Here is a 15,095-nt window from a genome sequence, read left to right on the forward strand (position 1 = left end):
TGCAAAAGTTATGTCATTCCTTTTCTTCAGGAGTCATTCCACGCCAAGACATGTGTCCATTCATGACTGATAGAAAACTTTCCAAGCTTTATCAAAACAAATGTTACAATGGGTATACTATCCCACACCAACTGTGATGAGCACCGCGTCCAGAAATTGCTTTCAGATAAACACAGTTTGTATGCACTAAACATCTTAAAATTAATCTTTATAATCATGGGTTAAGATACAAAAGATATGAAACATGCCCTAAATAAAACATCTTCCTTTAATCCATCAATACAAGGTCCACAACATTCTTGTCTTTCTTCCTTTTCACTCCATAATCTTGTCTGATTGTGCTGGTCTTGATTACCTTCGAATTAAGTCCTACTTTTTTTTTATAGCGTATAACCAGCCATGACAAAAAAAAAAAAAAAAAATGGTAAAGCTTTGAAACAAAAACTTTGCATGGTCTTCAGACAGTCATACACTTAGTGACAAGCCCAGAACATCCACCCGTATACCTCATTCAGCTCACAAGGTAAACCTGTGTCCTAACGAAGGAGCAAAGGTCCTCACAAAGTAAACCTGTGTCCTCACGAAGGAACATGGGTCCTCACAAGGAAAATCTGTAACCTCACAAAGGAGCATGGGTCATCACAAGGTAAACCTGTGTCCTCATGAAGGAGCATGGGTCCTCACAAGGTAAACCTGTGTCCTCATGAAGGAGCACGGGTCCTCACAGGGTAGTATCCGTCCTCATAAGGGAGCAGATGCGTTGCCCACAGATGCATATGTCCCCACAAGGGAGAATCTGTCCTCGCAAAGGGAGCACTCATCCTCATTAGGGAGTATACACCCTATAGTTCTTGCTCATAACAGACTTTGACTTGCACATGAGGTACCAAGTCCATGGTCTGCATCACAAGAGCACATCTCCAGCCTGCTTCATATATTTGGCGGACACCAGTTTGGGCTGAGCAGTACTGGCTACGCTTCCACTCTGCGGAATACCACTCTGGAATCGTCCACATCACTCGATGCACATTTACATACATGGCATGACTGGTCTAACCATCTGTTTTCACTAAAAATATTCATTTTCAGTGCGCTTTCTTTCTTCCCACACTTTATTCAGAATATCTGCACATAAACCAAGTGTGCTAACAAATATAGTAACAAGACCAAATTTAATGCAAAATTCTCTGAAAGGATGGTTTGCTTTTGCCCAATCACCTTTCATTCATGGACATTTCACAGAAATTAGTTGTAATAAGAATTAGAATCTTTTGCTTTTTCCTCCTTTTTCACAGAGGCTCGCTTGCCATGACAGGTTCACTGCCATATCTAGGTTACTCTGTAATCTTAGTGGTTACTATGGCAACAAGCTGAAGATTGATAGTCTATTTGGCTGTTGCCATGACAGCTGCTATCACAGCAAGTTAACTCTCCTGTTAAGTCTTTTATGCCATGGCGGTCCGCCTTTGTCTCCTAACACCAAGACATGTGCCATCCTTTTGTACTCCGAGCAAAGGTTCGGCGAGTCTCACACATATGAAACGATCTTGATTTGATTTATGCATATGTCGATACTCCATGACAAGTGTTCATTTCCGCCTCCAAAAGACACTCGAAAATCATCGTCGTACTCTCTCGGGATTTTTCCTTCATCTCACTTCATGACGATCGTGTATGTAGCACTGTCTGCATCTACACACAAAGAGCAAAAGATAGATTCATATTGTGAGTCGAAAAAACAGGGAAAGACTTGCTCTTCTAAATTCTTTGTTTTTCACTTCATTTACTTCAAAACTTTTTTTTTTAATTTCATGTCATCATTTTTCTCAGCACACAACAATTAATGATGATACCTGTGAACATAATAATGAGTCATACTGTAAAACATGATACATATTCGCGGCATTAATTTTTCGCGAATTGGAGCCGACGGCCTTTTTTGCGGCATGAAATTTTCGCGAACTGCCACTGGCATTCAATAGTGTAGACAAGAACTTTCACATGCATTTTAATTTCGCGAATCTTGGCGCTCACGAAATTCGCGAAATTAAGATGCACGCGAACATTCCTCGTTTTACAGTAAGTGATGCAGAGTCGTTTTCATGATTTTGCAATTCTAGCTTGAATTTCAACAAGCATTTAGAATTCATAAACAAAAATAAGACCTACAAACACAAAAATAATTCTGCAAAAATGATGATTCAAACACATACACACAATTAAACAAAATACTTAAAACTGAGGAAAAAAAAAATCATTTTCATACAAAAAAGATTGAAAAATTGAACAGTCATAATTTTGATTGACATGAGTAGCACCCTAATGGTTTCCTATGCAGTACATTCCCTTCCCAGATTTCTCATTTCTTTCTGTTTGCGAGTGATCTTGAAAATAAAGAAACACTAGCCGTGGTCACATTGACAAAACCTATGCAAAGTTCAAGTTCTCAGAACTTTTGCCAGTATGACCATACACTTTCCACAAATTTCTTGCAAAACTTCTGGTGAAATTTTTTAGTGCTTTTTTTACAGCTAATTCATAAGAAATATCATTCATATCCTTGGAAAATCAAACAATGGTTCAAATAAAACTGTATGACTGTAATGTAAACATTGAAAAAAAAAAAGACAACATAGACACGGACAACAAAATGTATGAACAATGGGATACGAGTTTCCAGTGTCATAAGTACCTTTCAAGGCTTCCAGTGAAAATATGCTCTCATCAGATATATTCTGTACCATCTGGAGGGAAAGGATAATAAAAGAGATAGAGAAATAGATACACATCATCACAGGACCTATTACACCATCAAATGAGAGATCATAGAGCATTTGACATCATCACAAACTCACATTTCTAATGTGGTGGCTTATTCCTAGTTACCCAATATGACCACCAAAGTACATTTGGGCAAAAAACACAGGTGCTGCCTTCAAAAGCTGGGAGCTACCAGTATACTGACTACTGAATGCAGTTTGGGTCAAAGAGTTGTGGAAGAGAGAAGGAAGAAGAGGTTAATTGTCAATGCTGATGATGTCATTCCAGCAAGTGTTAATACTGCATGCTTTATAGGCCCTATATGACACCTTTAACTGTCAGAAACATGGCCATTTAGGCTGCAAACATCCCTGGAAATTTGATCAGTTGACACAGTCATGCAAAGGATTTTCAGTACCTGCCTTCACATGATACAATTTCATGGGGTGTCGTGACAAGCATTTGTAAAGCAAAACTACAATGGCAGTAGAAAAACATATGCTATGCAAAGATTATGTCAGAACAATATTCTTTAGAAAACATTGACAAAGAATTGATGTCTACATAAGTGCTCAACTGTGACTGGCCATAATATTTCATTGATAAATTGTTCACCTGCTGGAATAAGTGCTCAAATGTGAATGGCCGTAATATTTCATTGATAAATTGTTCACCTGCTGGAAACCACAGTAATGTTGCTTGTTGTACTTGTAACTCAATGTGTGACTAAACATGAAGTGACAAGAACTGCCAGATAGAGAAATGAAAAGATAAAGAGAGAGAGAATGGGAGGGGAGAGATAGAAAAATTACAGATAGATAGATAGGTAGATAAATAGATAGAAAGAGAAAGAAATAGATAAATGCATAGATACCAGGTAGAAAGATAGATAGATGATAGATATGCCTGCAGACACAGATATAGAGAGACACATAGATCTCACATTACAATGTTAGTGCCTAACACACAGACTGACATATAAAGAGAAGACAAAACATGCAAAAGTGGCCATCTCTCACCTCGTCACTGACCAACACTCTGATTCCTCCTGTTCCCTGCTTTAAGACCCTGGAAATGTGCTCTGTGTCCACCTGAAATAGTGCTGCTAGCTTGGCCTTGAGTTCAGTGACCATCGGTCTCTCTAGGTACACAGCATGGTAAACTGAGTTGGGGGGGGGGGGAGGAGAAAAAAAAGAAAATTGCTCGAAACTTTTTTCTTCTTTGATTTAAAGTGAAGAAGAAGTGGCATACAGGTAAAAATTAGGTTCATTCCGAGCAGGAATTGCCAAAGCGGCAAGCCACGAAGAATTTGAGCAAAAATTGGGCAAATGCTGAGACTTGAAAACCACTGAAAGTCATGAAAATATCTGAGAGTGAAATTTTATAGAACCTACAATTTGTCGCTGCTGTCAAATGAATAATCTGCCATGGCAACTGCATTACACTGGATGTTCTGTAACATGTCAGCACCAATAATCTACACTATGCATTCACTGTACAGATGGCAGTACCCTGGAATCAACGACACTGATGGACAGTGTTTTACCAGCTATTTGTTTTGTTTTGTTTGTTTCTCACAGTGAAATGTTATTGTACTTTCAGCAAGAAGGCAAGTAAGTATACATATAGTGTGCTCATGCAGAACTTGCACACAAAACCCTCCCTCATTTTTTGAAGGATAGTGTTTGTCAAGTATGCTATCAAACAAAGCTTCATGGCCCAGTAGCATGGGGAAACATGGGTGGTCTGATTGAATCTTTTTTTTTTCTTTTCCACAGTCTGATTGAATCTTCATTCACTGCCCAACGGGGTTTATTAGAAAACCACAAATATAGAGCCCAACCGCCATGGGTCAGCAAATATGTGCATCAAAGCGTACGCTCATCGGTAACAGTCAGCTCCACTTGCGATTCTTTGCCTGTGTGTGCACTTACCGAGAGATCAGACAGAGAGAGCTATTCACAATTCTTTACTTGAATTCTCAAATATATTTGAGCCAAGCCAGCCTTTTCACTCCATGGTATCCCCACACTTAATACATTTCCCTGTCAATCTATATTAATAACAATATATTGAGGGGGAAACTGTTACTGCCCTCTTTTAAAGGTGCTTACAACCACACACTGACAGTCAAAGTCATCTTGGAAGGTATTATCTCATTGTACAATTGACAGTTGCTTTGCTGAGAAATATTCCTGCACCCACCAAAATGACTTTGAATGGAATGTATCAAGTTACAAGCAAACAGGAAACAACTGTTGATAAGTTGTTAACATCCACTCTTGAACTGATAGCTTACCTTGTTCTTGCTCTTGGCAAACATACATTGTCAGTCTTGGTCTTATGTGCCTGAAAAGAAGAATCATATCACATCACATTAATTCTCACATCCTGCTCCTTTTCACCCAACAGTCTGCTAATGATTCCATGGTCTAAATTATTCGAAAATTATGGGGCAGTCTCTGTTAATGTCTTCTTGATTCAATTGAAGGAGCACATACTGGTGTACTTCTCTTGGAAGATAGAACAAAAGTCTTGTGCAATACTCGTATAATCTCCAATTTGCAACACCATGTTGATATGTGAGAATCCAAGCTTTGCTTTATTGTAATATGCCATCTTATTGTTATAAGCAATGCAATATTTTCATCTGCCAACTGAAGACATTACATACTCGTGACAAAATATCAAATAAGGAGAAACTAAAAAGCATGCACTTCACATTTCATCTGAAAAACCCTAATAAACAAAAGACATGTCCATTTCTAATGCCAGATGCAAAAAGTCTTTTGCTATGCTACAGAAAACTAGAAGGCGTAGGGAACACACCTTACAGCCCTTAATAATGGCATTCACTCATTCATCTGTATGGCACAAAGTGTCGGGTTGATACTGTTTGCTGACTACTGGAAATCACCTAGGGCAAACCATTACTCACTTAATATTTCATGGAGTGTGTGCGTGTTGTGTGGGACTGACCACTTTATAGGGTTGCACCCTACTATTGCACCCTTCTCTTTGTGAGGATATTTGTAGGGCAAATTCCTTGACCCTTGATGTGCGAAGACGTTTATTTGGACTTGCAAAGCTTTTTCATCAGAATTCATTAATCCATTCAAACTTGGCCTAGCTGTAAGGCTAGCAAGCCCACTCAAGTGTAGCAATGTGCCTCAGTCCAACAAGAAGGCCATGATAAAATAGGGATAATCATGGGAGATGAGGTAATCTCCATCTAGACATCTGTGCAAATTGGTAAAGCATTCTAGCGTACATGTCAAATGGTGAATAAAGCACAAGGGTTCAACAGGCAAGAGTTGTGCCTCTATCGCAAATGGGACTGCCTATGTACATCCTTTTGGAGAGATAGAGCACTTTGGACTCAAATCTGAGCTTCTCGATTGCAAGGCAGACATGCTACCACATCAGCCAGCCACCTTGCCACCCCTGTGATGGCATCCACTCCATACCTTTCTTGTAAGGCGTTGTTGAGTCTAATTCCATCAGCTGGCCCTAGAATTCGGATGAGATCTTCCTTCGCTAGTCTGAGTAGATCAGATCCTGCATGAGAATGAGACCAAAATGACCGAACACAGATCAGAACAAACAATGGGTCACAAATAAACCAAAGCATTTTCCTGCGTGAAGGCACTTGAGAAACCCTGTTTTGTGATTGGCTAATATGCTGCATGTTAAATGAGGTCATTTCTTCCGTTATGTCAACTGCTTCTGCATTCGGATACACCAACACTACAGCTTATGACACAAATAACCCAACAGCAGGTAACAGTTTGGCAACTTCAGCAAACATCATCCAAAAAACCAGCACAACACACAAACAAATACTCTCTTCTTCCACAGTCACAAACAATAGCATTTGTGAGCAAAGATATCATAAGTGATCACGACAATCCATAAAAGCATCCCCCTTCTTACGCTCAAAATCACTTATACTGTATTATAATTACTTCATTACCATTTATATCATAATGCCAAATATTCCCTTCTACTGATTACTGATTCTCTACCCATATTGCAAGACTAACAGAAGACAGTGGCTGGATGAGGGTCTCCTACCTGCAAAGTTCTGGAATAATTTGCAGTAGTTTTCAAAGCGGTTCTGTTTCAGCCATTCTTGTGTTTGAGCTGCTGTAAAATGAGGATGTAATGGCTGCATGCCAAGGAAAAAAAAAAGGAGATGTAAAACCAACAATCAGTAATGGGATTGGAAACTTTTGACTTTAATCCACAGTGAGATTTACTTTGAATGAATGTGGTAAGCAGAACCTGTAGCTTCAACCACCATCAGAGTATTAGATTTACATGAATGTTAGTGAGTCAAACAAGAACGTACAATCTCATCATATCAAAACCATCGAAGCTGAGACGCGGCTAGTAAATCCATTGCCTATCAATCCTCATTCAGAAAATGACTAAATTAACATTAATTCTGCAATTTGACCACAGGCCATTATAAATGAGACAACTCAAAAACTGAGAAGAAAGTTTCTAGTGTAAGAAGAATTCAGCAGCATTCTAAAAAGTCAAATAAGAAGGACCTAAAAAGATCAATGTCACTATACAGTGCTATTACTTTTTCCACATTTCAGTTCATTCTGTATCAAACTACAAAATTACAAATCTGTCAGTCGGTAGGTAATTTAATCTAATATCCTCACAGTAATGTTGATGCAGTCCTTGACGGGACTATTGTTGATGAAAGAGGACCGTGGAAAGAGGAGAATGGCGGAGGGAAGTGACATAGGGAGAGTGTAAAGAAGGCAAAGAGTGACAGTTAAAGGGCAGCAGTGAGCTGGAAGTTGCACTAGTGGAGATGGGAGAATAAGAGACAGGGACAATTGTAATGAAGAATGGAGATAGAATTAGGTAAAGGGCTTGGAAGTCAGTGGAAGGAGAAAGATGAACCAGGAAGGAGGGAGAAGGTCAGAAAATCATGGAAATAAAAGAGAGAAGTGAAGAAGATGTGAAATTCACGAAATGAAGCGAGGGAAAACGAAGTCACTAAAGCAATGTTGGCTATGGAACGCAGAATTAAAACCTAAGTCACAAAATTATCTGACTGTTCTACTTGGGTAATCTGTCTGAGAGAAGCTTACCATGAGTGTGGCGGGCTGAGGAACTTCTGGTGAGAGTACATGATTTGAAGTAGAAGCAGGAGACCTACAGAGGAGAAAACATTCAATGATGAACAGAGGAGAGAAATGTCACAGTCTTGCAATGTGACTACAGTTCCATGTCTCAAATATTCAAGCAGCAGCAGTTCACTTTTACTCATAAAATCTTTCTAGTGCAACTTTGACACTGAGCTTGTTATGAAGTTGGCACTGAGAATACATTCCATTGATAAATCATTCAATTAGCATAGAATAAATCTGAGACAGTACCAAAATTCTGCCTACAAATGATGCCTTAATCATAGCTACAGAGTTTACCAGTTTGAAGAACCTGACAAATTAAGTGTCTCACCCATGAATGGAACTTTATTCTAAAGTTGAAAAAAGAAAACTTTAATATAAAATATACTTTTTCATTTTCAGATAATGCAGCCATCTGCACTTAATAATCTGTAAAAAGAAAGTAGGAATGATGCAAGTACCCAATCATGCTTTCACTCTTCAAAAGCTGTGTTATCATTTAAATCAGAACAGATGTTAATTAAAGCACTGTAGAATTCTGCCCTAAGAGTATCCTAGCCCCTTATTACTCCTCAACTGCTTGTAAGAGTCATGCAACAAATCATTTGTTAACGGATTTGTGCATATTTTCTTCGGAAGAAAAATGAATGTCTGCGCAGGGTTTTTATTTCATGATTCAGGTTAATCCCCCTCCACCCTGCTCCCCACCTCTCCACCCCCAAAAAAGTAAATGCGAAGACCTAATACCTTTCAAAAGCTGCGCTGTGATTGGCTAAGTTCGCTGACCTGTCCGGCGTGGCCCCAAAGCTCTGGTCTATGGACGAAAAACTCCGCTCAATGTTCGGGTAGTTCTGCTGCTCTATGGAGGAAAAGTTGTCGTTGTGGTACGGGAGGGGGCTGCTGGTGATTTGTAAGGAGGACGGCTGCCCAGCATCATGAGAACACTGAAGGAGAGACCAAAAAGTCATATTTATATACACCTCACTGTCAGAAAGGTGGCTTTTGATAAGTTGAATACCACAGTAGGAGGAGTTCTAAAGACTCTACCAAATTTCTCAGGACTAGAGAGAGAGGTTGCAGTATAATGACACCTTTGATACTACTGTTTGCATTTTCAGCCACCATCTAGCATGAATACAGTGCCAGCTAGATCAATGCCCAGATGATGGCCTGCAAGTGATTTGAAATCAGAAAGGTATGAGTAATGCCTTTACAAATGAAATATCTAGTCTTGTTCAGTTTATAAAACAAATATTGACCACTCCATTATCTGAGTCACAGTAGGCAATATTTGTATGCTATGCATTAGCACAAATTTGATAAATAAAGAAACAAACACTGGTAAATCTTTGCAACTGATTGACAACATCTCGACGGAAGAATTTCACTAATTTGAATTTAAAAAAAAAATAAAAAAAAACACACACTGGTAAATCTGTTTTTAAACACCCCATGAAGTGATGCCAGAATACCTGAGTGAGTCTTCTTCCATACTTCCCTCCTCTCAGTATTATCTGTGGAATGGGTAGAAATTGGCAACAACAGAGCCTAAACTGAATTTCTGAAGATTTTCCTTTTTAAATAAGGGTACGGAGAAAATTTGATTGACTGCCAACTTTTCTGGCATGCAATTCTTCCTCGCCTAATATTACCACACATATGCTGCTGATCTTCAGAAATTCATGTACATACATTCCCAACACATGTTTTATATCAAAAGCTTTTAAGAGCGCATGATTTGTAGCAGACATGAACACAATGACCTTCTGCTAAAGCTGCAATAAGCCCTTGGATCAAGCTCCAAATACTTTGAACACAGATCAATATACGCACCTCGGTAAGAACTGTACACTCGTAGGAAGGTTGGTACTTGTGTCTATCTGTCTTCTTCTCCATCTTTTCTCTGTCTGTCTTGTGTTTCCTGTCAGCTCCCTTTGGCTGTGGGACACACACAAAGACACAAGGGTCAAACAATCTCTCCAGTGTGGGACAAATTGCATCATACAGCATATTGTGAAACATTTAACCCTTTTAAAACTAGTCTAGTGTACACTCAGGCTAGTGTCTATGGGAAATGTGTGTTATAGCTGGATCAGCTGGTCCTGAATGGGTTGATGGAGGAGCCACAGTCAGCTCCATAGGGCTGCTTCACTCTGAAAACGTTGAACGGGAATTCCACCCTGAAAACTAGTTTGTGTGAATAAAAGCAAAATAATCAGAGGAACAGCAGAGTGAAATTTTGAGCAAATTCTGATCAAAACTAAGAAAGATATTATTTTCTTTTTGAAGTTGTCATCTATCAAGCATAAATTGGCAACTCAGTTGTGTCATGTGAGCTCATCTTCTATTTGCCTTGTGCATTTATTTCAAGCATGAATATTCAGTGAAGACATATGTGTGAGCATGAAGATTTGTGAGGCAATGACATGCTCGCATCTAATTTGCATAATATGCAAATTAGATCATCATATCTTTATCATCTCATTCACATATTAAGTGATTAAGACTACTATCACTATCTCAGGAATATGTGATCCTCCTAAATTTGATGTGCAATATCGACAAAAGTGTTGACTCTTCTCTGACCTCACCTTGAATACTTTGACCTGACAGTTGGCAGAGTGTAGATGTTTCTCCGTGCCATCATCATCCACATAGTACGTGTCGACTTGTATCCTGAAGACCACCCCCTTCTCTCCTCCATGTTTCTTGGCCGTGAATTCCGAACTGATGCAGTGGATCTGTGCAGCATTATTGAACAAAGATATACCCCATTAAAACCAAGTAACTGTCAATTACTGAAGCCTCCTCACACACGAACACAAGACTACTGAAAAGGCGATCACATCTCATCAGTTTCTGACAACCACATACAGGGGGTGGTTTCAGTGTATAAATGCTCCACTTTTCAAGAAATAGCCTTTTTGCCGACCTGAAAGTTAATCACTGCAGGTCATCACCCATTAACAGAAACATGTGACTGAAGGTGAGCTAACCATAGAGCTACAGCGAACAAAGCTCATGTTTCTGTGAGAACGTGGTATTAAAAAGTGTGCAGTATACAGGAGGGGAACTCGAGAACGCAGTCAGTCAGGGCATGCTTGGGCAAATCTGAGTGGCTGACCCGAGCAGTACAAACAGACAAGCAATTGGTTTCTCAAAAGAGTTTACAAAACAGTATGAGGAGGCTCAAAATTTTGGCCACAGTATAGATACAGGAATAGATCCAAAATATGTTAACATTGAACTTAGAGAATTAAGTCATGCAGATTGGATGGCTTTGATGCTTGACTGAAGTGAGCATACAGCCTTCTACACTTACAAACACTTTGAGCCTACATTCAGTTGTAAGAATGAATGGCTGAAATAACAATTCAGCATACACATACACTGCTGCTGGGTCGAACCAAGTTAAAAAGACACTAGTTAAGTTAAACATCAATTACAAATCAAGACCAGAAAGAATGTAACTGCATCAACTTGTCAGAAGGTCAGAGCCTGTTGTATTTGAGATACCGACATCATTTGGTTGACTAATCCTCAATTTGTTCTTAATACTGCATCAATACTCGATTCTTGTATACTTACCAAGTGGTAGAGCTAGTGATACAATAAATCCAAAACATGTGATGATGCTTATGTTCAGCAAATACATTTGTACATTCTACTTTCTACTTGCTCTGCAGGTTACTAATCTTGATGCACTCATTAAGCCATTACTACTGCCTGGTGCCATTAGGGCACATTTCTGCCTCTTGCTGATTAGAAAGAAACAATTGCAAAGACCGACATGGATTACGACACAAAAGTTCGAGTTCCTAACCTGTAGAAAACAGCCAACTGTGGAGGACGGATCCCAGAAGAACTCGACGGCGTTGATGTTCTGTGAAGCGGTGTTGTACTTGACGATGTTGTATGAGAGAGGTAGGTCGATGCGGAGGATGCGCTCTCCTGGCCTGTTGGTCTTCCAGCCGTGGATCTGTGCCTGCTCAGTGTACTGTAACCTCTTGTCATGGAATAGCACTCGTACGACACTCTGGAGGATGTTAATGAGGCAAGAACAAATGTCAGAACAACCCAAGGAGTAAAAACCAATCCTTAGAAAATCTCAATTTTATTTTGTTTTTCTGACTCTGCAGCTCTTGCAGAAAATTCAACAAAATTTCATTTTTTAGAAGTACACATTCCCTCATTTGTTACCAGTTTATATTAATTTTAACAAGGGAAATATTAGTCCCTCGCTTTCTGAAAGAGGGAAGTCAAGTCCTGTATCATTATGCTGAATAAGAGAAAATATGTCAAAATTTCTATATATTCTCTTTATATTGTTCTTCATACATAATGTCACAAACTGTAGTGGTCTTCTCATCCAGTGATGGCTGCACCAAAACTTTAAAAATTAATAACTTTTGAACGTATTGTCCGATTTTCCTCAAACTTTCACTGATTAGTTCTACTAATATTACAGCAGTCACTCAATCTAAATGTGAGTTTTGGTTTCATTCCCCTTTTACTTTAGGACTGGCTTAAATTCTTTGTGAAACACCCCCCAGGCCAAGGTACCTTGAATAGCTTGCCCTCGTAGTCCTTAGCACCCTGCCTCTTGATTTTCAGCTCGTAGGACTGTCCCTGGTTGAGGTAGGTCAGTGTCTCCTCATTCACCTTAGTGGCTGGGGAGGTCGCCGCATTCAGTATGACTTGAAAACTGCAAAGGAAACCATGACTCCTGTTGTTAAAACATGTTGCAAGAGATCCACACAAATCGTGCAAGCACGAGGGACCGGCCATAGTTAACTTACAAGTCTTTTCACTTTCATTTCAAACACATGGGTTGTGTGTTTCCATTTCTAAAAGTATAAAGATGACTAGGGGAAGAACTATCTGGAAGCTGCATTATTACAAAATCAATGGTATGAATTATCATTGTCAATATGCCACCACCACAGTGATAATCACACTTCACCACAGCAAATGTGAAAAGCTAGGATACATATAAAGATACATAGCACCTGGTAGGAACATGCACTTCTAGACGGTCAAATACTTTGTGCCGTGTTTTCCGTCTTGTTACATATGGTGTGCACCACTACAAAACAGTAAATAAAATTTCTAAGCACTACATGAACTAAATGTGCTCTTACATTTCTATCACACACACAAAATCTGAAACAAGTGCAGTGCAGTCTAGCAATGACAATCACATAACATGAGGAAGACATGGAACTGAAGTTACCATAGAACTTTCACATGGTTTCAATCCCAATGCTCTTTTACAATACAGCGAAATGAAAAAATTCTTTGGATCCAACGATTTTCAAAGTGAATAACATTGCTAGTCACTCTCTGGAGCTCAATATACATGTATGTGCCTGACTGAACAATCAGTGCTAATCCTTAGTCAGTGACAAAAGCACATGATAGCCTACACTTCTACAGAAGCTCAGTATTGGGTTGATCTTCTAAATTTACATTTAAACACAATTACATTGTTTGCATAACTACATAGGCTGCAATGTTCAATTGCATGTACAATTCTATCACAAATTACAGTCTACCATAAGTTAGATGGCAACTTATCCTGATATAGCATCAGATCCATGTTGAATAAAAAATTAAAAACAAAAATATTTGTAGAACCAATTCATTCCAACCCTAGAAATAAAAGTTCTGAAACTTCATAACTACCATCAGAAAAGGTTCCACAATTTATAATGCAAAAGAGAACTGCCACTCTACACTGAAATTGACTTCAATGAGTCAAGTGAATTCTCATAAGCTTAAAGATAAAATCTCTGAGTTTATCACATTTGGACAAAAAAAAAATTAGAAAGTTGCACACTTAAGTTTCTCATTCAATGTTTTCATGAAACAGTAACACTAGATGCAATCATACATGTATTCAAATATGACAAGGTGGTGAAGTTAAGGTGCCTTTAGTCTCCAAATGACCTCCACATACTAAATTTCCTTTTTTGACATGAAATCAAAATGACGAGTTTGCATCCTTAACATGTTATTGTGTGGCAATAACTTGAAGATCACAAGCTAGCTATCGCAATGGGTCCAGCTTGGACACATTTTGAAGCAACAAATCTTTTGTGTGTTGCTTTCACCACATAATCCCAAACTACAACCCACTTTAATCCTGACAAACTTTGGCTGAAGCACTCTTGTTGCTCTCCATTTATGTCTGAAACTGATGACTAAATCCAAACAAGCAATAACAGAGATTTACAATCCAAGATTGCAGCAGCCTTTTCCCCCCATAAAAATTCAGCAAAGTTGAAGAATGCTGATTGTGCATATGAACATTTGCCATCTGGCGGGGGGGGGGGGGGGGGGGGAAACAATCTGTGAGATTGCACAAGAGAGTAGCATCTCGTCGGTAAACATGTTTTGCTTCATTCTCGAACTCGAGTTCATTTTAGTGCGTGGGACGAGGACAATCACCCTCTATTCCATATGTACAAATGTTTATCATGCCAGCAGCAATTTGCCCAGATCTTTACTCACCCTCTTAAGAAAAAAACATGTTTGCAAGTGTATGTGACTGCACTATTTGTGACTGTACCGTTTTGTGTGCTTGTTCTGCTGTCTGTGTACTTTCAAACAGAGATCAGTGATGAAGCTGTACACATTTTGTTACTGGGATTCTTGGATTTATATCTGAACCAGGTCGGCCTTCCCACTCCATGGAATCCCATGCTATCCATCTTTAAAATATGCCTCAAGCATTCTGTTTAGATTCACAGTCCTTTGCTCGCATTATTCCTCCCCTAAAGGGGGTATCTCACTGAGCGGCGAACGTTTGAAAACGTAGCGAATTTGGGATTTTGCCAGGGTTCGTAAAGGGTTGCAAAAGGTTCGTTAACAGTCGCAAGAAAGTTCGCAAACGGTTTTTATTGTCGCAAAGTTTTTCTTGTCGCAAAGAAATTTTGAGCATGTTCAAAATTTCTTTGCAAACCTTTGCGAATTTGTATTTTCGCTAACAGTTGCAAACATTCGCAAAACACTTGTAAGAATTCGCAAACGGTCGTAATACGGTGTCGCTAACATTTTTATTTGATTCGCCACTGCTAGCGAACAAGTAACCATATGGTTCCTATATAAAAGCTTCTGAAACAGACAAGGTTCCACTCTAAGAAAGTTCTTGAAGCTCTTGACATCTCCATCATGTAATTG

The 15,095-nt window shown here is 39.1% G+C and overlaps 1 protein-coding gene across 1 annotated transcript in view; it reads right to left on the minus strand.

Annotated features, from left to right (window-relative positions):
• Positions 1-1,654: 1,654 nt before the first annotated feature.
• The window catches only part of LOC140237878 (transcription factor CP2-like), a 29,613-nt gene continuing 16,172 nt past the window's right edge, over positions 1,655-15,095 (minus strand). Inside the window, exons 5-16 of the mRNA XM_072317810.1 lie at positions 12,477-12,618; positions 11,737-11,949; positions 10,505-10,654; positions 9,747-9,851; positions 8,661-8,857; positions 7,875-7,938; positions 6,835-6,928; positions 6,228-6,318; positions 5,060-5,109; positions 3,780-3,922; positions 2,693-2,744; positions 1,655-1,692 (exon numbers count right to left, since the gene is read on the minus strand). Coding sequence (XP_072173911.1) covers positions 1,655-1,692; positions 2,693-2,744; positions 3,780-3,922; positions 5,060-5,109; positions 6,228-6,318; positions 6,835-6,928; positions 7,875-7,938; positions 8,661-8,857; positions 9,747-9,851; positions 10,505-10,654; positions 11,737-11,949; positions 12,477-12,618 — 1,339 coding nt within the window. The remainder of the gene's footprint in view (positions 1,693-2,692; positions 2,745-3,779; positions 3,923-5,059; positions 5,110-6,227; positions 6,319-6,834; positions 6,929-7,874; positions 7,939-8,660; positions 8,858-9,746; positions 9,852-10,504; positions 10,655-11,736; positions 11,950-12,476; positions 12,619-15,095) is intronic.

Source organism: Diadema setosum, chromosome 14 (genome assembly GCF_964275005.1).
Source record: "Diadema setosum chromosome 14, eeDiaSeto1, whole genome shotgun sequence".
Lineage (NCBI taxonomy): Eukaryota > Metazoa > Echinodermata > Echinoidea > Diadematoida > Diadematidae > Diadema > Diadema setosum.